This window comes from Phoxinus phoxinus, assembly GCF_949152265.1.
Source record: "Phoxinus phoxinus genome assembly, chromosome: 10".
Classification (NCBI taxonomy): Eukaryota; Metazoa; Chordata; class Actinopteri; order Cypriniformes; family Leuciscidae; genus Phoxinus; species Phoxinus phoxinus.
Window position 1 is genome coordinate 31,586,896 of NC_136885.1, and position 22,120 is coordinate 31,609,015.

The window sequence follows — 22,120 nt, forward strand, 5'->3', positions numbered from 1 at the left end:
ACTCAAGTCTTTGTCTTATTCAAAACTTTGAAAAAGGATTTTTTACAGTGCATCTCAATTGCGCTTTTTTGTCATAAAAGTTTAATAATTAAGCCTAAACATTGTAACAACTAATATGGCTTGATGCACAAACTGTGCCAGGTTTGGCTTGGCTCATGAATATTAATTATAGTATATGTAAAGCTATCTTACTTGCTCACAGCAGCATGTTGTCTATGTATTGGCAGTAGCAAGTCCCGTACTTGCTCTGCCGCAGCAACAATACACAACAGCAGCAGCAACAAAGCAGATCTATCTCGCCAAGACCAAACATATCAACATTGTCATATCCATTACCATGCCAAACACTCAAGTTTTCATGACAGAAATGAGTTCACTAATATATGGCCTTTTCCTTAAACCAGGCTGGAGCTTCCAGATGGGATCAGCCTACCAGTTTCATAGCTGGCGAGTGTTTGTGCTGGTGTGTGCGTTTCCCGCCGTCGCTGCTATCGCTGCGCTGACCACCATGCCAGAGAGCCCACGCTTCTTCTTGGAGGTTAGTGACGTCCCACATCTTGGCTTTGACCAGTGCTTTTGGTTAATTCTGTAGGTAAAACGTGCAGAATAAGCGACTAATCAAAGATGATTTTAACGCATTGTGTGTGTTTTACCAGAACGGGAAACATGATGAAGCTTGGATGATTCTGAAGCAGGTCCATGACACCAACATGAGGGCTAAGGGATACCCGGAGAGGGTTTTCTCTGTGAGTACAGCGAGTCGCCCCTCATTCCTTCAGAAAGAACAATAACATTAGGACAGAAGTGATTTGTGGGAATTTTATTTTCTCAATATGAATTGGAAATTAACTATGCAGTCACGCTAATAGGTTTCCATTAAATGGCCGAGCTGGGACTCAAATTGGCTTTCATGCACATTTAATCAAAGTCAATAAAGTTATTATTGGGATATTCTATGACTATTATAGTTTCATAGTTCACAATAATTAGCATTGCAAATCTTAATCATATTACTTAATTGGACTCTGCTCACCTCTCACTGACAAGTAGTTTTATAGAAATATCCTGGGCAAAGGAATGGGCCAAGCAAAAATTGGCAACATATTTAGTGGTCTTTTAATGATCTAACCATTTTTTTTACAAATCACTGGTCAGAGAATTAGCAAGAATTGCACAAATACTTTTGATAGTAATTTAGCACAGAATATCCTTCCATAACTTGCAGACAGCTTTTTACAGGAAGAAGAGTCAGTGTTGTTCCACTCAATGTTATAATGGCTTCAAACTGTTCACGAGTAGTTGAAAAATGTCTCCTAGTTCGTTTGAGTTTAATGTGAGACCAAATATTCACTATAGGGTTCAAACCTGGACTCTGACCAGGCCAAAACACCAGCCTGATGGACTTCTCAAGCCACTTCTTGGGTGTCTTTGTAATTTGGGCAGGAGCATTGTCTTTCTGAATAATAACATCTGATCATTCATCATTTGTGGGAAGCCATTCTGCAATATTCTCCTGTACTCCAAAGCATTAAATGAGTTTCCACAGTGAAGCATCTCACCAGCACCAGCAGCTAAACGGCTCCCTACACAATGACACTCTTCCTCCACGCTTCACTGTGGAAGAGATGCATTTATTATTATATTTCTCAGCAGATTTCCAAAGACACTGCTCTGGAGCATCACCACGCAACTCGTGTTTCATTGTGATGCATCACTCCACACACAACTTCCCATATTCTGCCAAAAATTTCATTCAGTCTTTATTTTCTGAGACAGTTTTTAAGAAATGCATTTGCTTACATTTCGTGAATTTCCTGACCAGTTATTTGTGGTTAAGACAATTAAAAGTATAGTGTTTAGCCATTTTTGCCCATGAGTGTGTATATATATATACTATAGGCTATTCATGAGTAGATTCCTATCAATTAACCACACAACCCTATCAGTAAAGTATCAAGGCAGTTTTTCAAGCATGCTGTGAAATCCCCAGGTCACCACCATTAAGACGGTGAAACAGATGGATGAGTTGGTTGACATGGGTGGAGAGGCCACAGCCTGGCACCAGCGCTGGAGGATCAAGCTGACCAACCTCTTCCACCAGGTAGAGTACGACAAACACAGACAAAGTCATGAAAAAGACGAAACTCTAGTTTGAAATGGTCTACAGGGGACCTATTCTACACTACTATTTTATTTTATATCAGTCAAGGTTTCTTGCACCAAAAAGTCATAATTTCATTGTACATAACCATATTTAACTCTTTCTACACTACCGTTCAAAATGTTTTTTTTTTAATAAAATTCATATTTATATTCCTCAAGGATGCATTAAATTTATCAAAAGTGGCAGTAAAGACATTCATAATGTTACAAAAGATTTCTTTCAAATAAATCCTGTTCTTTTGAATTCTGAAGAAAATGTATCCACAATGTTTCCACAAAAATATTAAGCAGCATCAGGGATATTATTGTTAGCCAAAATCTAAAACTATTAAAATCATTTGAATTGAAATTAAGGTAAAATAAAATAAAATAAAAATATTAGATGAAAAACTTTGCAGAAATGTTGCTTTGGCAAATAACTGAAATAAAAGTTTTAAGTTAAAGCACTAAAATTACTAACTGGAAATAAATAAAAACTAAACTAATAATAAAACCAACACAATAATTACCGGTAATTAATAAATAAAATGAAATTAAACGTAAATAGTATTATTTGAAAAGAACAAAACTAATCAAAATGACAAAAGCACATAACAAAATGACTAAAGAAGAATCATGTGACACCTATGCATTCAACTTTGTATAATATCGAACAGGCATTGATATATAAACGTGGATAGTCATATATTAACATGCTTATGTAATAGTGATATTGTTACTGTGGCGATTCTGATTGACACACATTTGCAGTTTAGTTTCCATAAATTGTACATTTTGAAGTGTGTCTACCGTACATACAGCGAAAAAAAATATGTGTAGGATTTACTTGTTTATAAACAATTTTCACTCAGAAATTGCTAGTAAATTTCACAAATAAGTACAAAGAAAGGGCAAGTAACACATCGGATTAAACATGACATTTTGAAGTAGAAAGACTGATATAGTATTTTCTTGTGAAACATACTCCAATAATCTATTTTGAATCATTTTCCATAGTTTAATACATTAATAAATAAATAAACTGTTGGGTTTCCAGGTGTGGAGCAACTTCCTGACGGTGTTTAATCCAGAGTACCGGAGGATCACCTACATGATGATGGCCGTGTGGTTTTCCATGTCCTTCAGGTGAACTACACCGAACTTTTCCTGACCATCTAATGATTTGTCCATCTGCATTGTTTCATGGCTCGTTGCTCTCTGCCTCCAGCTACTACGGGTTGACCGTTTGGTTCCCTGACATGATCAAATACCTGCAGAAACAAGAGTACTCCTCACGCACAAAGGTCTTCATCAAAGAGAAAGTGGAGCATGTGACCTTTAACTTCACCCTGGAGAACCAGATCCACCGGAATGGAGAGTACTTCAACAACAAGTAAGGGCTGATCACAGGCAGTATGCCAAACATATTTCAGTAAATAGAGCTGACCTTTCTATGAAAGGTGAATTGTGTTGTGACATTCTGCTTGGAATATTCCAGATTAACTGCAATTTAAGTGTGATAGAATGGCTTAACAACCTTGAGTGTCTTTTGAACATTCTGGTTTTGTTATTTTTTCTTCCTTTTTTTTTGGAAGAATGCAACTTGGATGGTGAAAATAATAGTAAAATAAATGTTTAAATGTCTCACACAATATCTCTGTTCCAAGCTGACTACCGAGACAGCATTTCAAAACATCATATATGTGAAGACGACTTATTTTGGGCCAAAATATAAAGTATCATATGCAGTGTTTTTTTATTTATATACTATTATTGCTTTAATTTATGTGTAAGCAATAATTGACGACGGGCCATTGAATTATTAGAAAAATAATGCACACCCGAGGTGTACCATTACCACCTTGCGTATGCATTATTTTTCTAATATTTCAACAGCCCGGAGTCAATTATTCTGCTTATACTACGGTTACCACACCTCAAAACATTGTTCAGATGATATATTTCAAGACGTTTGTCAAGTTTTTGTTCTTAAAACGCTCTTCTGTGTGGGACTGATTTTTTTATGCATATAATCCCAAGCCCATGTTGCTAATTCAAAAACGTCACTTAAGAGCTTGTAACGGAGGCTTGAGTCATTGATAGCAGACTGATGCAGTTATTAGAGAGAGAGAGAGAAAGAGAGAGAGAGCGATTAAGCGTGTATGCGTCTCTCAACAGTATTTGGCAGCACTAATAGCGAAACTGTACGTTTATCTGCTTCAAGAACAGAGCTGTTATTACATCGCTAGTGAAAAATGTCTTGTAGCTTTTAAGTTGTTAAACTATTTTACTGATAAAATTAAGTTTTTACCTTGTATGTGCGAGTGTTGGTCCATACTGTATGCATGTCCGTTTAATTGTGCGAGAGATAGCGGGAGAAAGACAGTATGTGCTGTCCATACGTAATAAAACGTAATTTTGTGACAAAAAACATGGAAATAATTTGTTGTTTTTGTCCTGTTGTTTACTATATCTATTTGCTCGGTCAGTGTCGTTGTGGGTTTTGGTTATTTTGCTGTTGTAGGACCTTTGAAATAACTGAAATCATTTGGTGAAGTGATATGGAACTGCGATGCGGTCAAGACTTGCCTGGATCTACTTTAGCCGTGCGTTTCCCTGAAAATAATTGCACACCTTAGAACGCTCGTCAACCAATCAGATTCAAGCATTAAACAGCCCCGTAGTACAATTAATGTTTTTTGCATTACTTTAGTGTCAAGTGTGTTACCATGATGATGTTTAGTATTTGTATGAAGACACCTTTTATATATTAGTATTTACCTTCTGTGATGAGCTTTGATTCTTCATGTGACTTTCTCATCACCATCTGTTTTTGGTGGTTGTCAGTATATTACAAAGGTGCAAAACAGATATTAGAATATGTTGGTGGTATATTAACATTATATCAGTTAATGAAATATGTTTTTTACTTTACTGCAATTTGTTGAATCTGTAAAATGTTATTACCATATTTTTTATGGTACATTTCTGGCAATCACAGCTGCCTTTTTTATTTGGAGCACTTTGTGAAAGCTAAATGAAATCTGAATAAAGCAATAAAAATGTCTGATCACACTTTAGATTAGGGTCCAATTATACGACTTTTGCCCCAAACTCCTAATTATTGCTTATTAATAGTAAGTATTGTAGTTGTTAAGTTTAGGTATTGGGTAGCATTAAGGGATGTAGAATATGGTCATGCAGAATATGCATTAATATGTGCTTTATAAGTACTAATAAACAGCCAATATCCCAGTAATATGCATGCTAATAAGCAACTAGTTAATAGAATTGGACCCTAAACTAATGTGTTACCGAATTTCTTAGTGGATCTTTTCTCTTTGCCATTAAAGGTTCTTGAATCTGAAGATGAAGTCTATGGTATTTGAAGACTCCATGTTTGAGGAATGCTACTTTGAGGATATCACGTCAAGCAACACCTTCTTCAGAAACTGCACCTTTATCTCCACCCTTTTCTACAACACTGGTGAGAAGACCACAGGCTTCACCCTCCTGGCTATAAACAAATATAGCACTGCTGCTGAATGTTTTTGAATGTGATCGACACATTCAGACGTATAAAATATTTGGATTCAAGCCTTCAAGGCATTCAAAGCTATGATCCTTTATAAGAAGACACTCGTGTGACATGTTTTGCTACGGTTAAAATGGCCTCGGGTTTTAGAGCTATTGAACGCATTTCAGGTATCCTAGCAACACCAGCTCAGATTCTTCCTCTGCCTGTCTGTGAGGGAATGACAATCTGCTTTCCCTGATTCAGTCGTACTGGCCGTTTATGATTGTTTCTCTGAGCAGCTTGCAGATGAATGATGAAACTTAAGAACAAAAGCTTCGAGTCTGTTCTAAAATCTAGTTATCTGCCTACCTAGACAGCATTTTAACTTTTACATTTATGCTTTTGCAGACACGTTTACTTAAAGTGTGTATGTCAGGTTAAATTTTTTTTTTAGATATATTAAATAAGGTTTAGATGTCTGAGTGAAAATGTAATTATCATTAAAATTATTACTGTAACTGCCCTACAATAAGCTTTATAGCCATTTCTGTCAAGATCATATTTTTAAAACGCAGCTGAGCTGTGACGTCATACAAGGGAGACGTGCCAACAAAGTTCTATTCAAGTATGGAGAGTTTTGAGTCTGAGGAGATGCAAAATCCCCCTCAAACCTAAACGATGGGCCACAGCCATACAATTTTGAGCCTCCCAGGCGGGAGACTGATGAGGAGCCAAACAGAAATGTAAATAATTAATATCGAAGAAACATAAATATCTGGTGTGAAGAAGAACCAGTGGATAGTTGGTCAGGTGTCTGGTAAGTATAGGCGTAACGGTATGTATTCGTATTGAACCGAAACGGTACGGGTGTCACGGTTCAGTGCATGAATATACACGGAGAATACACAGTATATAAAAAAAAATTAAACTCGCGTGCAAATTAATTAATGCGGAACTACTGTTAGATACGCGGGTTATTTAGGGACACCCAATCTGTAGCTCCGCCTTAGCTCTGAAGCTCCGTGGCTATAATGAACAGGCTGCGATCGATGTCAATATTGCAATGCTGGAATATGTTGGTTGGTTGGTGTGTGTGTGTGTGTGTGTGTGTGTGTGAGAGAGAGAGAGGGAGAGAGAGGGGCGCGATCGACGTGCTTCTACTACAGTAGCATACACCGTAGGCACCGCATCAGCTGCCAGTCTCACTCGGGTTTTAAATCCCATTTTATAACTCATGAGATCTCCAACCGCGCAGTCCTTCTCAGTGAAATGGGCGCTGCAAATGACCGAAGTCTTGGATACGGAAGCAGCACTGAAGTCAGCGCGTTTGGTCCGAACAAAGTTGACCCAGGCACGGAACACAGTGGACTCTGTGACCGGTTTTAACGGTGTTTTTGCACCCAGCACAAACGCAGTAATTCACCATCGTGAAAATACGCCTGCGTATACTAACGACCTAACTTAAATAACTAACTAAATAACTAAATAAATGTCCTAATCACTAATTCTCTCGCTCTATCACTCGTGCAATTATCAACACAGCTCAGCGAGCTGGGGAGACGTCTCCCTGTTATGACGTCAAACGATTCGTTTGGAATGAGGAGCAATTTTAAGGGAGGACTGAAAATAACGAACTTTTTCATCTTATATTCTGCCTTTAGGAATCGAAAAACATACAAAACAATACATCAACTTGTCAAACGTGTATTTCCCCTCACTATTTTGTGTTAATCAAAATTAAAAATTTAACCTGACATACACACTTTAAAGCAATTTTCATTGCATTCGAGGTGTATTTTATGCATGCATGTATTTCATGCATCATTTTGCGGTTTCAAAAGGTAAGCAAATCCCAGAATGTATTGCAATGAGTTTAATGAATACATGAAGTCAAGATGGCAATGAAGTGAGAGACTATGTCCTGGTTTCACAGACAGGGCTTTTATTAAGCCAGGATTAGGCCTTAGTTAAATAAGGATACTTAAGTAGTTTTTACAGTATATACATGCCTTAGAAAAACACATTACTGGTGTGCAGCTTAAAGGAACACTCCGACTTTTTGGGACTTTATCCTATTCAACTTATCCCCCAGAGTTAGATAAATCCATACATACCTTTTTCATCTCCGTGTGTGCTATAAGTCTGTTTGACGCACCCACCGCTAGCCTAGCTTAGCACAAAGACTGGATGTAAATGGTTGCAGCTAGCATACTAATCCAAATAAGTGACAAAATAACGCAAACATTTTCCTATTTACATGTTGTGATTTGTATAGTCACAGAGTGTACAAAAAACAAAGTCAAATGAGACACAGACATATTTTAACCGTATAAATACTGGGAACTATATTCTCTGAAGGCGAAGCACTGCTACTTGGGCGGAGTGATAACCGCAGCACCTGAGACGCGCCGTGGTGAGGAGCAGAGAGTTCGTTCAGAGCGCGTCTCAGGTGCGCTGCGGTTATCACTCCGCCCTATATTCAGGGGATATAGTTCCCAGTATTTATACATATATTAAATCACAAAATGTTTGCGTTATTTTGTCACTTATTTGGATTAGTATGCTAGCTGCAACCATTTACATCCAGTCTTTGTGCTAAGCTAGGCTAGCGGTGGGTGCGTCAAACAGACTTATAGCACGCACGGAGATGAAAAAGGTATGTATGGACTTATCTAACTCTGGGGGATAAGTTGAATAGGATAAAGTCCCAAAAAGTCGGAGTGTTCCTTTAAGACATATTTTAAGATATGTCAGTGCAAGTTGCTTTCAGTTAAGACAACTCAAACATGCATTTTAGTCTGTGACTAGACTTAAAGGGATAGTTCACCCCAAAATTTTAATTAGCTGATTTACTCACCCTCAAGCAATCCTAGGTGTATATGACATTCTTCTTACAGACGAATACAATGGGAGTTATATTACAAAAATTCCTGGCTTGACTTGAGCGTGAGTAAATCAAGGACTAATTTTCTTTTTTGAGTGAACTCTCCTTTTAAGCTTTGTCTGTAAAACCAGGCATATAATAACCATATCCTGTATGAATGGGCCTTTGAAAGCATTTGAAGGTTTTAGTACAGAGCCAAAATGTCAGAGGCCCTGTGTACACCTGGTAATAATAAGATGCATTTTGGTAGATCGGATCACAAGTGGATGACTCTAAATACAGGAGTAAACGGGGTCTACGTCCCGGTCTAGGAAAACGCATTTGACTGGATTGTTTTTGTAGTGTGTGAACGCTCATGTGGTCAAATGCTTTCGGACAGCCACAAAAGACGCCTACTCTCCGACTTAATGTGTAAACATTATAGAAAACGCACCAGCCAGACGGGATTTAAACTTTGTCAGCTGAAGCACAATGCACAAAGCACAATGTTCTCTCACCATTCCTGATTTCTAACACACACTCAGTGTTCGGCATGGTCTTGCAGCTGTCAGAGAAATGAAAGCTGCTGCTCTCCGTATGTTTTTCCATCATCTTATTTTGCGTTCATATGTAAATTGTGCAAGCTTTTTTTGTCCATTATATCGAAAGATCTGAAAAAGCCCATACATTTACCCTCCCCTCAAAGAAGTCAGGACAGAAGTGGTTCAAAGGGGACAAATACCAGGTGTTTATACTGGGTATGTGTCTCCCTCGTCTACTTGTGATCCGATCGACCAAAACGCATCTTAATACCAGGTGTAAACAGAGCCAGAAATGCTGTTGTCTCCTAAGCCTTCTAAGTAGCTCAATGGTTTCGAACACATGCATAAAGATGTCATCTATCTACTGATTCTTATAGCGGTCTGACCTAGAAGTGTTTTCGTAAACTCTAGTGGAGGAATAGCTGCTGTGTTGGTTAACAAGAGCCCTCATCTGTTTTTAGACCTGTTCAAGTACCGGCTGATCAACAGCAAACTCATCAACAGCACCTTTCTGCATAACAAAGAGGGTTGTATGCTGGATTTCAGCGATGAGAACAACGCCTACATGATCTATTTCGTCAGCTTCCTTGGCACACTTGCTGTCCTGCCTGGGAACATTGTGTCTGCTTTGCTAATGGACAAGATCGGACGTCTAAGAATGCTGGGTAAAAAACAAGTTGCATCAGAGCTGAACACATTTTAGAGATTTGAAGTTTAAAAAATAATCAACATTTGTTCTCTCTCTCCTCCTCTGGTGCAGCGGGTTCCAGTGTGATTTCCTGCGTCAGCTGCTTCTTCCTGTCATTTGGAAACAGCGAATCCGCTATGATCGCCTTGCTCTGTCTATTTGGGGGCATCAGCATTGCATCATGGAATGCCCTGGATGTACTAACGGTGGAGCTGTACCCCTCGGACAAGAGGTGGGCCAAGTTCATATTTCTGTGATTACTGCATCTACCACAATTGCCACTTTTCTCTCTGCATTGTATTAATACAATGACCTCAGTAAGTATTTGGACACTTGCATGTCACGCCACACTTTAAAATGAATAATTGTCATGGAATTCGATGAAAACACGATTATCTTCTTCTTTAAAACTCTTTTTTTATTTTTTATTATACTAAATGAAAATGATTAGAAACATTAATAGATCAAACGTATGTCAGTCGTTTTGTGCTGCATTGCCACTGCAGTGCAGATCAAATACATTATAATTTAGGGGATATCTAAAAATTCTCAGTCAAAATGAATGAAGTCTCAGAGGTTCTGCCACAGAGTCCTTATGCATTATTTCTAAGAAAATATGTCGACAGTGCCTTCTCAACATTATGTGCTCTTTAGCACCTCTAAGAGGACATTTACTGAACAAACATTTGATTTCAGAAATTTTTAGAGATAGATGGTTGATTGGTTGGTTGATTGATAGATAGACAGACAGACAGACAGACAGATCGTCCCCAAATGGTAGTGTGGATACTATACATAGATAGAAGGCGTACGCATAGATGGATAAATATTGGATCCATAATTTTCTTTCTAATAGACCGCAAGTGGTAAAGGTGGACAGTGCATTATCACCAACCATTGTTCTTAATACCGGCGCCCCCCAGGGGTGCGTACTTAGCCCATTTCTTTATATTCTATACACAAATGACTGTCAGAGTCCATTTACCACTACTTATTTATTTAAATATGCAGATGATACAGCCATTCTTGATCTGCTTAATAAGGACAATGACTCTTTTTTTTGGACTATAGCACTATATCACCGTTCTATATTGCACATTTTATTAAGTGGTGTGAGAATAACTTTCTGCACCTCAATATTTCAAAGAATAAGGTAAAAACCCAGATTCATGGTTCTAGCATTACCATTAACGGAGAGACACTTGTCTGTTCAGCCTCGTCGTCTTCTTCTTTTGTATCGCAGTATTATTGACCCAGTCTTTACTTATGGTACCATTTGTTTTGTTTTTCATATGCTAACAGTTACCAACAAGTTATTTAGCAAATAAAATGATTGGTATCCCTACCCCTAATTTACCACCCACCCATAAATATTTAATCTCCTGCCCTCTGGTCGTAGGTATAGCTTACTGATGTGTAGAAAGGCCAGGTATAGTAAGAGTTTTGTTCTGTATCTATACGAGCCCTAAAGACATAGGAAATCTGCCATTGATACGTCACTTATACTCTCTTTGTTGTTGTTTTGTGATGTCAGCAACTATTCTATTTTTTATTTTTTTATTTGTGTTTGTGTTATGTACACATCTACGGTGGAAACAAATTTCCTCACAAAGACAAAACAAAAACATCCAGATAGACAGATCCAATTGATGTCATTTTTAATCTTCTTCTCTCTCTTTTCAGAACTACAGCCTTCGGGTTTCTGAACGCCTTGTGTAAGTTAGCAGCAGTTCTGGGCATCAGCATCTTCCAGTCGTTCGTGGGCATCACTAAAGCGGTGCCCATTCTCTTCGCGTCGGGGGCTTTGGCGGTCGGAAGCTTCTTGGCTCTCAAGCTCCCCGAGACTCGCGGTCAGGTGCTTCAATAGTGCGGTATCCCAGCCGCAGTTGGCAGCGTTTGAGTAGGGAATGCCCGACTTTGTCGCCCCCAAACCCCTAACCCAGTCCGTGAGTGAGCAATGCTGGAAGCAGCCAAAACAAATCCCACATTTACAGATATCTCCATTCCTCCAATATGTGCAATTGCATTGTTATTTCATTTTAATTTCATTTCATTCAAATCTACATGTATAAATATGCTCCCTGCTGATATCTCATTGTCTCACAGGAATATTGTGCGTGTGTGTGTGTGTGTGTGTGTAGAAAAACTGCCATGTTAAACACATTCCAGATTTGCGTTATGGTACGAATGTGAAATTTAACATGTTCATTTTGACTTTCCCTTTAATCTTCATCCAAGCCATCATGCGGTTTGAAAACCATCACTGAGGACCCGTGAAATCAGTAGATAGATATATTTGAATGGACATTGTTGATCTAGTGGTGCTGGTGATGGTTATTGTTGTTGCTTTACTCTAGTCCTTTGTGTCCCGAGAAGTGTGTGACGCCGCAATTGAAAAAACTATATCGGCTCAAGCACTCCTCACTTTTTAGATGTTTTACAGCATAAATGCTAACGTTACATAACTATAGACAGTGTATCATTGGTTCACTCATTTTTTGTTGTACTCCATCTGACGAATTCGGTTGTTCTTTCAAAATGTCTGATATTGACAGTGTTGTGCATGCAACGAAGCGCGACATATGCTTGAAGATGGTGAACATAACTGATGACTCTGTATCACACGACTCTACCCATGATTCTTTGGACATGATGTAAAATATGAGAGTGACATGCCAGGTTGTCATTAGTATGGTTTAGTAAGCCATTGTTCACATTTCGCATTATTGTTTTATACTGTGTTCCAGAGCAGTTTCAGTTGCGTCCCTTTTGAATGTGCGCAAACATTGAGACGAACCTTACATTCGCCCTGCTCTCAGTCAAAAAATCCATTGAACACGTGAAAAAAAACGAAAAAATTAAATGAAGCACAAAGTGATTTGATTAAAAACAATAGGTTTATTTTGATGATTATGTAAATTATGTATTGAATATAAATATATAAAAATTAGCTGTGATTCAAGTCTGTCTGTTTGAACACTCAAAAACTATTATTAAATATACAAACATATATATATATATATATACAGTATATATATAAGAAAAATATTTACATGTTCAGATGTTGAACTAGTATCAACATAATGTCTTAGATAGATTCCATTTGATGTATGTATATACAGGTTTTCTGTTCATTGAGGAATTTAATTTTTTTTATCAAAGCAAATATATAAAAAAATGTCTGAATAAGTCCACTGATTTGCAGCACACACAAACGCCCTCCTTCATGTTTTCTCTTGTGTTCTTGTAAAGAAACAGAGGTATCCGTCTGTATGTGGGTGTGTGTGTGTAAAGTATGGAAGTACGTGTGCTTGCATGTGAAATGTTGAGTGTTCTCTGAATATTTGTATTTATTTATATAACTGTTTATGAGAGTTTGATTTTATAGTATTTTTTACTTTGAGTATCTGTAGAAGCAGATGTAGTGCCACATGCAGGGTGATTTTTTTGCTGTGTCATTGTTGACCTGATGTTTGATTTTTGGTGACTTGGTAGCAGTAACTGAATATAGCATCAAAAAGAGGCGAAAGTCAAAACTCAATGGATTTAAAAAAAAAAACGATTTGTCGTAACGTTTGATGGGAAGCAAAAACCATGGATATCCCATTAGCACAAGCACTAAACCGTGCAACTTGTCCAGCTTGCTACATTTTACCAAGCACAATTAATACTAGTTCTAGTATCATGGAAAAGTGGTTTAATGACCAGATATTGAAGCAAAAAAAAAAAAAAAAGGCAAAACCCCACCTGGCTGGAAGCTATATTTCAGCCCTGTTCCTTTTAAACACAGCCAACGCTTACACAACAACAGTTTTTGTGTCATTCAACATTCTTTACTGCCATTTTGTAGGATAGCAGCCATATTATGTGCTCAGAGTAGACAACCAACCATTTTTAGATTTAAAAATACTTTAACCAAAGTGTTTACCAAACACAAACTAATAATTTTAGTCACAAATTTAACTTTTAAGCGCTTCAAATGTTTATAACAGCCTTACATATTAATATTTCAATTGGAGAAATTGGCATTTGACATAGAAACTGCCATCCCTGCCGTGACCTTCGGTCACCAGTAGTGTCACAGATGCTGTAGTGACAATCTGTATGTGTGCCATGTGTGACCGTGCGCATCTTTAATTGCCAAATATTTTCTACTTCCTCGGTTTGTACTGGCAGATCTCTCATCACGGCAGACAAAAACATGATTTGTAATAAATTGACGTTCTAGCAGGGTGTGGTGATCTAAGCAAGCGAATAAAGAAATGGAATATGAAAAACAAAACAAGGCTTAGAGGTGGGCGATATGACCAAAATCGTATATCACGTTATGAGTCATTTTATTTCACGATAATGTTATCACAATATAGATATTTTTGCTTTAAATTATATAAAATTTTTTGATACCATTGAAATTTTATAATTCTTGTCACCATTCACAAAAAATGAATACTAGCCTAAGTAAAAAAAGAACTCTCAAGCTTACTGAAGACGAGTTAACAGTGACAAAGAAACGAATTACAGGCATATAGGAAAACAAACTAACAATAGATATAAATTAAATAGACCTAGCTGAAAAACTTCAAGCACTAGAAATAAGAAATACTATATAAATTGTATAAAGTAATCAAATGTATACAAACATGCATAGTCTTCACTGTGTAAATGAAATAATTTTTTTCTTATTAAACTTACAAAGGTTATTCAGCCAAGAGCAGTGAGAAATGTTCTCTTTTGTTGTTTGATTAACATTAAGACAGCATTTAAATTGGGATGCTGTCTCTTTAAGAACGACTGCACGGATCCAATATACTCGTGCGTTTTCTTTCTCAACGGTTCACGTTCACTTAAGACAATGAATAAATGACTGTCCTTACTTGCAATTGCAAAAACATGGTCACTTTGACGCGTAAGTATGTGTATTTAACCGTTCAAGCTCAGTAAGTCAGCAAAAATCACTGTTCATTTCTCACGCGCTTTATGAGCACGCGTCTCTCAGACAGCGCTGAGGAACAACACGCGCATATAGCGAAATGAGTTGTCTTTCGCTGCTCACTGCGCTTTAACGGTTTAACATCACTAGTTTTTAAACAGCAATACTTCAAAATGCATGCAAATGACTGCATAGCACAGCAACATCACATGAGTGTATCCGCGACAGAGACGATAGTACAAAATCTCCGGTTGACACATTTCTACCGGTATATCGCCCACCCCTAACAAGGCTTACGGTATGCATATCTCTCAAAAAAAGCTGGTTACAATTAGAGAATGCTTGAAAAATATAACTATTAAAGATTCGGGTTGTCAGTGAACTGTCTGTACGCACAACCAATCGTTCGTTAATATAGAACTTATTTGATGTCACCATTTCCAAACAGTCCTGCAGTTTGTAACCCTTCATATGGTCACATCTCTTAATGTGTCGCTGTTGTTCCCTTCATTGAATTATTACGTCATATTTGCTGTCGTATGCTGTGAATTACAGTAACTAATCTCAGTGAAGCAGTGACTTATCTCTGTGTACAAGCAGTCCTGGATTTGGTGCACATCATCACTTAAGATTGTGTACTGGTTGCAAGACATATGGGTTTTGTTACAGGGTCTTTTGTATTTCTAAACGTGCTCAATTAGCAACAACCAATCTTGTGTGCAAAAAGAAATCAAAGCAATAATTAGCTCTGCCCCCAAACTATTGGGCAAGAAAGCACACTAACCCCCCGGTTTCACAGACAAGGCTTAAGCTAGTCACAGACTAAAATGCATGTTTGAGTTGTTAAGCAACTTCAAATATGTCAGTGCCACTGTTTTGTCTCAAGATGCACACGAATAAAGTTTTTCTCCTCTAAGGCACGTATATAAAAGCTACTTAAAAAGACCTAATCCTGGCTTAATCTAAGCCCTGTCTGTGAAACCGGGCCTAAAATGTCCGCTGGCCATATTTGATGAAACAGCAGCTGAAAGAAAACAGGCCAACATCCGTGTACTCTACAAATATACCATAGGTCTTCTGATGCTTTTGTCAGTTTCAATGTATTACCATAATTTAAATGTGACAGAGAGTTTATCACCTTATCATTGTACTGTGCTGTAGAGATTGTAGATGTTTGTATGTAAATGAATAAATATGTGGAATAATAAAAACAAAAAAGATAAAAATGTTGAACATGAGAAATAGAGTACTACTGTATGTTGTTCATTTTGTGATTTGTTTTTTTGTACATGAGAATGGAAATGTTGACATTATCGCTGAATATAGATTCCATCCTTACCAAAATGGTTCTGTATTACAGTTTGTGAGAGATTTACTTTTGGTTTTTTGACTCGTATTCAGGGGGTTGGACTGCGCTTGTGCAGTTAAAACTGTCCCTCAGTGGATTTAAAACGTACATACGAATAATAAACAAATGGTATATTGCTTGAATAGATTATTTGATTTCTTGATGCACCACATAGACAAACTTTATTTGCATACTAAACAAAAAATCAGTTTTACTCACCCTCATGTCATTCCAACCTCGTCCAGTATGACTTTTTCTTTCGTGAAACACAACCTACATGCTTTGATGGACCCTTTTCACAGACTGATAACGTTTTAATAGTCATCAGCATCGTAAATCCTGCAAAGTTTTAAAAATGCATGTACATTTATAACACTATGCTTTGTATTATACTACCTTTGCATCAAATTTAAAAAACCTAGTTAACGTTAGGGTGCTTCTAATATCGTCTATGAGTGATGGTAAAATTGACATCTTTCTCTTTTCTGACTGACATCATCAATCTATCTCTCTTTTTTTCCCTCTTTTTGAAAGTGAAAACACTATTGCTGAGTTTTTCTTTTGCTATTTGAAAAACAAAACAAAAAAACAATTAAATGTAGTCTCTCATTCACTATAGGTTTACCCAACTATGGCAACTTCAGCTTTGGAGAAACAGGGAAATGTGAAAAGGGTCGATACTTTATTGCCATGCTCAACAAAAGGCTGGGAAAAGTATGACATATCTGTCCTCTAAAAAGACTAAATAATCTGTGTGAAGATCAGAAATGTATGTAGCCTAGGTCTATATTTAGGTGTTCATTTTTCAAACAGAGTCAAAATGTTATCCAACCCCAAATTGCTTAAAAAACTATTTTCAAAAAAAGCAATTACGTTTTTGTAAATGTAGGCCTACCTCTGAATGGTATAAAACTATAATACAGTGATAAGTAGGCTAATTAGGCTATTTATTTTACGTCAGCTTTTGTGGTTAGGCTACGTTACGCTAACTTTGTAATAATATAAACATAGAATTAAAACGGTTTAGTGTAGGCCTACACCGTATATGGATTTTTTTTAACAACAAAACAATGGCGTATTTGAGTATACTTGATATGTAAAGTTAGCCTATTGTAGGCTATAGCGATTAACAGCAACAGACTACAACAAGCATTAAGTTTTGATTTGTAACCGACCGATCTACAGTAGGCTACATGTAACTGAAGCGTTTATGAAAACGGTGTTATTAATGTAACATATTACACCAAACCTGTTATAAACCAAAGACTGGATTTTATTAATCTAAAAACAAATGTAGAACAGTGCCACCAATCGCATGTATTTGGCGCAACTCTCTCTAGCCGCTAGGCGGCAGTAGAGTATTTTCTGCCGCCCGCATTCTAAACAGTGAAGGAGGATCTGCAGCAATCGCTTCCTGTGGATGTTATGCCAAAACAACACTCTGAACACGAAAGGTGAGTGAAATGAGTTTGACCATGTATTTTATCGGCCACTTGCCATTTACTTAAATAAAACCTGTGCTAGAAATGCAATTTTAAAGAGCAACTGTGTCGGTTAATCTAGAACATATAAATGTTAACCTTTTCGGCTGGGTGTCATGAAGCTGCGTGAATTTGCGACATCAGTAACGTTATACTTTTTATAGAGCATGACATTTATTTATGAGATTGAAACGAGCAAGAGATTTCAACCACATGTAAACGAGCATAAACACGCAGTGTTTCTCAGTTCTGCTGTTATAATTACAGGTGTTTACGGTGTTTCAGTTCCCGTTTGCAACGTTACATATTTCGACAGGGTTTTGGCAAGTTAAGTTAGTCAGTTTAGGCACGTGCAAGATTAGGTTACCATAGCAACAGCTGGAGTGGTAAATTACAAAACTAATTTTAATTCATTATCATTCAAGAGTTTCTTCTTTGTTTTCTTTCCCATTATTAAAACATTTAAAAGGTTGGAAATATTGGGGAAATTATATTAATTTGTCACCATCCTCCATATCTCAAGAGTTACCATATAGTAAAATCCCTTACAAAACCTGAAAAAGTAAATTATCTCTAAATTAATAATTAATTAATTAATAAGTTTGTCTCAATCTAAAGTATCCAACCTTTTTGATAAAATACAAAAATCATAAAAATATCAACTCATCACTGAGAAATGGCTAACTTTAGCTCTTTATTTTATTCCTGCTCATTTTCTTTACATCAAATATCTCTTATTATAAGCTTACACATCACAAGTATGTTACAGAAGGCTTAAGTCACTATTTGTAATTAAGTAAAGTCGCATGGAATTAAAGTTGCGATCATCTTTTCTTCCTTATATTATATTATATATAATATAAGGAAGGAATATAATATTCTTCCTTATATATATTATTCCGATCATGTATATCTGAGTTAAGTGCATTTTTTTTACTTATTTTTTGTTGTTGAAAGAATGAAGTAGTTCTTGAAAATAAAAATGTAGGGTGGGGTTTGATTTTGTTATGGGGAATTGATTAGATGGTTGTGTTTTGCTAACGGTGGATCTCATGTGAGTGACAGGTTGTCCCGCCTCACGTAGTAATAAATACATCATCAGAGAAGAGAAGAGAAGTGATCTCACTGTAAGAGGGAGGGGGAATTATTTTCATAAAAAATTATGAGGGCACAAACTTTTTTTTTTTTAAGTGCATGAATAAAACATTTATACAATCCTGCAATATTTCATAGAAAATCAGATTTGTCGTTTTGAATGATTTATGGGGACTTTAAGAAGGCAAATTGTGCGTGTGGTGCCATTTGAGAATCTGGGTTTAACGAATGACTCCCTGACAGAAATGTGTCATTGATCCTTCATGTTTTCCTGCAGGTGATCTCCTGTGCCCGATGCTGTCCTGTGCTCTCCGCTGCCTGCGTCCCTCGTCCTGCACCCGTGCCTTCTCCAGACAGCTGGCCCATCACCGGCCCCACATGGATCCCAGTGCTCCCCGTCCTGTAGAGACCACCATACGGACCAAACTGACCCAGGCCCTCAAACCTGAGCACCTAGAGGTCATAAATGAGAGTCACATGCATGCTGTGCCCCCTGGTTCAGAGTCCCACTTCAGGGTTCTGGTGGTGAGTCCTCAGTTTGAGGGTCTTTCCCTCTTGCAGCGTCATCGGCTTGTGAACGAGTCCCTGCGAGAGGAGCTCAGCACATGTGTTCATGCCCTCGCCATCCAGACGAAGACGCCGCAGCAGTGGAGCAGCAACCCCGGCCTGGCCAAAAGCCCCCCCTGCATGGGAGGATCCAAGCATGATGACACAATGGCTGAGAAATTGAAGGCAGGGAGAGACTGACTGTGACAATGCATTTCAGAAACAAAAACTGTGTATGGGGTATTATAATAATCCGATATGAAGTGAGTTCATGTGGAGCTGACCGACACTAATACTCAATATTTAAATTACTTCAATACAAATATCAATAAATTAAATTTGTTCTTATTGCCTTGGACTGGTTAAGTACTATAATAAAAGAAAATGCGTATTTCGTTTTATCACTTTTAATTCAAATTAGCATTGTTTTTAATTTGAAAAATAACTAAACTCTTAGTAAGAAATTATGTGACAATTATTTCCAACTTGTTGAACTGTTACTTATCGAGTTGATACACTAAAGTCAAAAGTTTGGAATAATTTTTTTAAAATGTTTTTGAAAGAAGTGTGCATTTATTTAATCAAAAAAGTTAAATCCATTTGAATGTGTTTTAAAAATATAGTTTATTCCTGTGATGGTAAAACATCATTACGCCAGTCTTCAGTGTCACATGATCCTTCAGAAATAATTCTAATATGCTGATTTGCTACTCAGGAAACATTTATTATTATCAATATTGTAAAACAGTTATGCTGCTTAATATTTTTGTGGAAACTGTGATATACCACAATAGCACCATTCAAAAGTTTGGGATAAGTAAGATTTAAAAAAAAAATAAAAATAATAATAAAAATGTATACCTTTATTTAGCATAGATGCATTAAATTGATCAAAAGTGACAGTAAAGACTTATTTTATAAAATGTGTGTATATATATATATAATTTTGAATAAATGCTGTTCTTATTCAACAACAAAAAAAATCCTCAAATATCTAGCACCACAACTGTTATGAACATAAGCATATTAGAATGTTTTCTGGAGGATCATGTGACGCTGAAGACTGAAGTAATGATGCTGAAAATACAGCTTTGACATAATGAATAAATTATATTAAAATAGAAAACGGTTCTTTTTATTTGTGTTTACTGTTTTACTGTATTTTGATAAAATAAATGAAGCCTTCTTTCAAAAACATAATTTTTTCAAAGCTACTGAAACTTGTATTGTCTTCTAGAACACACAGAAACAGAAGACGGGCTCTGCGGTGAAGGAAACCGATTGCCTGGATGAGCGGCCGGTTATACAGTCTTGCAATGGACACCGGTCATTATTCAGACATATTTGACTGCTGAACGCTGCTATTGACCAATCAGAATCAAGTATACGAGAGTCGACTAACAAGAGCAGGTCATTTTATCCTTCTGGCTTCTAAAACTGGACTGAAGATCTCAAAGAGAAACTGTACCAGCAGAGGGCAACAGAAGATCAGAGAGTGTACGTATAACATGATATCTGTGGAGTCAGTCGTGCCTCTTCCACTCGAGAATGATTTCTGGTTATGTAATTGAATATAAGCAGAGTTTAATTGGAAACAAAACAAGCTCGATCTGTGTCTGACACCTCCAGAATTGGATCTGGCATCTATTTTTGTGGATCCCCCCACGCCACCTTAAACACATCTGAAAGAAGTTTATTTCTTTAGGTAAGCAGTGTTAAAATGATTAATTATAGCAACAAATATACTATGTAGGCTCACCATACTTGCGTCAACTTTCATAATCTAATACTTAATACAAATATCAGCTAGTTATGGAGGTGATGGAAATGTGTTAGACACTAATCTGTCTGTAACAGGAAAAAATAAATAATTAGATATCTAATGGCAATATGTTTTTATATATTAAAGTACAGAATCCACCAAATCAAATTCTGCTGCTTGTTTTTTAATATATTTTTTTTATCAATGCACCCGACAATTTGCTGCATATATATAATTTTGCACAGAACTTTTTTTTTTCTTCTTTGTTTTGATATGTCAACTTTAATAATTAGACGACTCTAGAAAATTCCTGTTGGTCACTTGTGGCATTTTACAGTCAAATATATTTGTATAATATCCACTAAACTGTATAATCGACTGTTGCTGGAAAGCGATCTCCTACATAGTGTGCTAGTTTCATGTCTCTAATGTCACACTATGTACTGTCTTTTCACAATTTAATCTCAAATTAATATTTCATGACTTTTTTGTTTAGTTTTTTGGTAAGTATACATTTAAGTACACTCACCCGGTCATTAATTATGGACTAACTGTGCATCGCTTGCTTAATGTCTCTCAGTGATACTTTGTCAATTCTGACGATGAGGGGATTTTGTTATGAACGTTATTAACCTACAGAATAATTTACAGTCCATGTTGGAGAACCAGTTTAGTATTCATTTTTCAAAGTTTGGGGTCGGTACAAATTTTTTGATTTTTTTTTTTAGATTTTGAAAGTTTCTTATGCTTGTCCAGGCTGTTTATATTTGAGCAACAATACAATAAAACAGTAATATTGTATATATATATATATATGTATAATATTGTAAAATCTATAAAAAATAAATAAATAGCAGTTATATTAAAAGCAGTGAAGTATTACATTTTAAAATAACAGTTTCTATTTAAATATATTTTAAAATGTAATTTATTCCTGTGATGTAAAGCTGAATTTTCAGCATCATTACTCCAGTCTTCAGGGTCACATGATCCTTCAGAAATCATTCTAATATGATGATTTGATTCTCAAGAAACATTTATGATTATTATTATCATTGTTGAAAGCGATTGTACCGTTTCATATTTTTGTGAAAAAATGACACTTTAAAAAAAAAAAAGATTTTTTTGATGAACAGGAAGTTCAAAAGAACGGCATTTAATTTGAAATACAAATAATTTGTAATATTATAAAGGTCTTTACTGTCA

At 36.5% G+C, this 22,120-nt stretch overlaps 3 protein-coding genes across 7 annotated transcripts in view; all 3 read left to right on the plus strand.

Moving 5' to 3' along the window:
• Nucleotides 1-12,734, plus strand: part of sv2a (synaptic vesicle glycoprotein 2A) — a 34,636-nt gene extending 21,902 nt beyond the window's left edge. The window contains exons 5-13 of the mRNA XM_079626941.1: nt 405-538; nt 657-746; nt 1,991-2,101; nt 3,200-3,288; nt 3,371-3,535; nt 5,496-5,629; nt 9,526-9,729; nt 9,825-9,984; nt 11,436-12,734. Coding sequence (XP_079483067.1) covers nt 405-538; nt 657-746; nt 1,991-2,101; nt 3,200-3,288; nt 3,371-3,535; nt 5,496-5,629; nt 9,526-9,729; nt 9,825-9,984; nt 11,436-11,619 — 1,271 coding nt within the window. The 3' untranslated portion in view covers nt 11,620-12,734. The remainder of the gene's footprint in view (nt 1-404; nt 539-656; nt 747-1,990; nt 2,102-3,199; nt 3,289-3,370; nt 3,536-5,495; nt 5,630-9,525; nt 9,730-9,824; nt 9,985-11,435) is intronic.
• A 4,580-nt stretch (nt 12,735-17,314) lies between these two features.
• bola1 (bolA family member 1) lies at nt 17,315-21,074 on the plus strand. 3 transcript variants are annotated; one of them, XR_013799281.1, is made up of 3 exons: nt 17,385-17,484; nt 18,884-19,415; nt 20,390-21,074. XR_013799281.1 is itself a non-coding variant. In XM_079625712.1 (2 exons), exons 1-2 carry the CDS (start codon nt 17,451-17,453, stop codon nt 19,351-19,353), a joined length of 504 nt encoding a protein of 167 aa, XP_079481838.1. In that variant the 5' UTR covers nt 17,315-17,450; the 3' UTR covers nt 19,354-20,337. The 3 variants fall into 3 exon arrangements, 2 of the variants coding, with proteins under 2 accessions (XP_079481838.1, XP_079481839.1); XM_079625712.1 differs by lacking the exon at nt 20,390-21,074 and having other exon boundaries at nt 17,315-17,484; nt 18,884-20,337; XM_079625713.1 differs by lacking the exons at nt 17,385-17,484; nt 20,390-21,074 and adding an exon at nt 17,510-17,654 and having other exon boundaries at nt 18,884-20,337.
• nr2f5 (nuclear receptor subfamily 2, group F, member 5) overlaps nt 20,511-22,120 on the plus strand; it is a 45,603-nt gene continuing 43,993 nt past the window's right edge. For all 3 annotated transcript variants that reach the window (XM_079625711.1, XM_079625707.1, XM_079625706.1), the window contains exon 1: nt 20,511-20,649. The gene's annotated coding sequence lies outside the window, so the exon portion shown is untranslated. The remainder of the gene's footprint in view (nt 20,650-22,120) is intronic.

Coding starts and splice junctions, on each gene's coding strand:
- bola1 (XM_079625712.1), top strand. CDS start 17,451: ATGTTATGCCAAAACAACACTCTGAACACGAAAG. Junction 17,485..18,883: donor CAACACTCTGAACACGAAAG/GTGAGTGAAATG, acceptor GTTTTCCTGCAG/GTGATCTCCTGTGCCCGATG.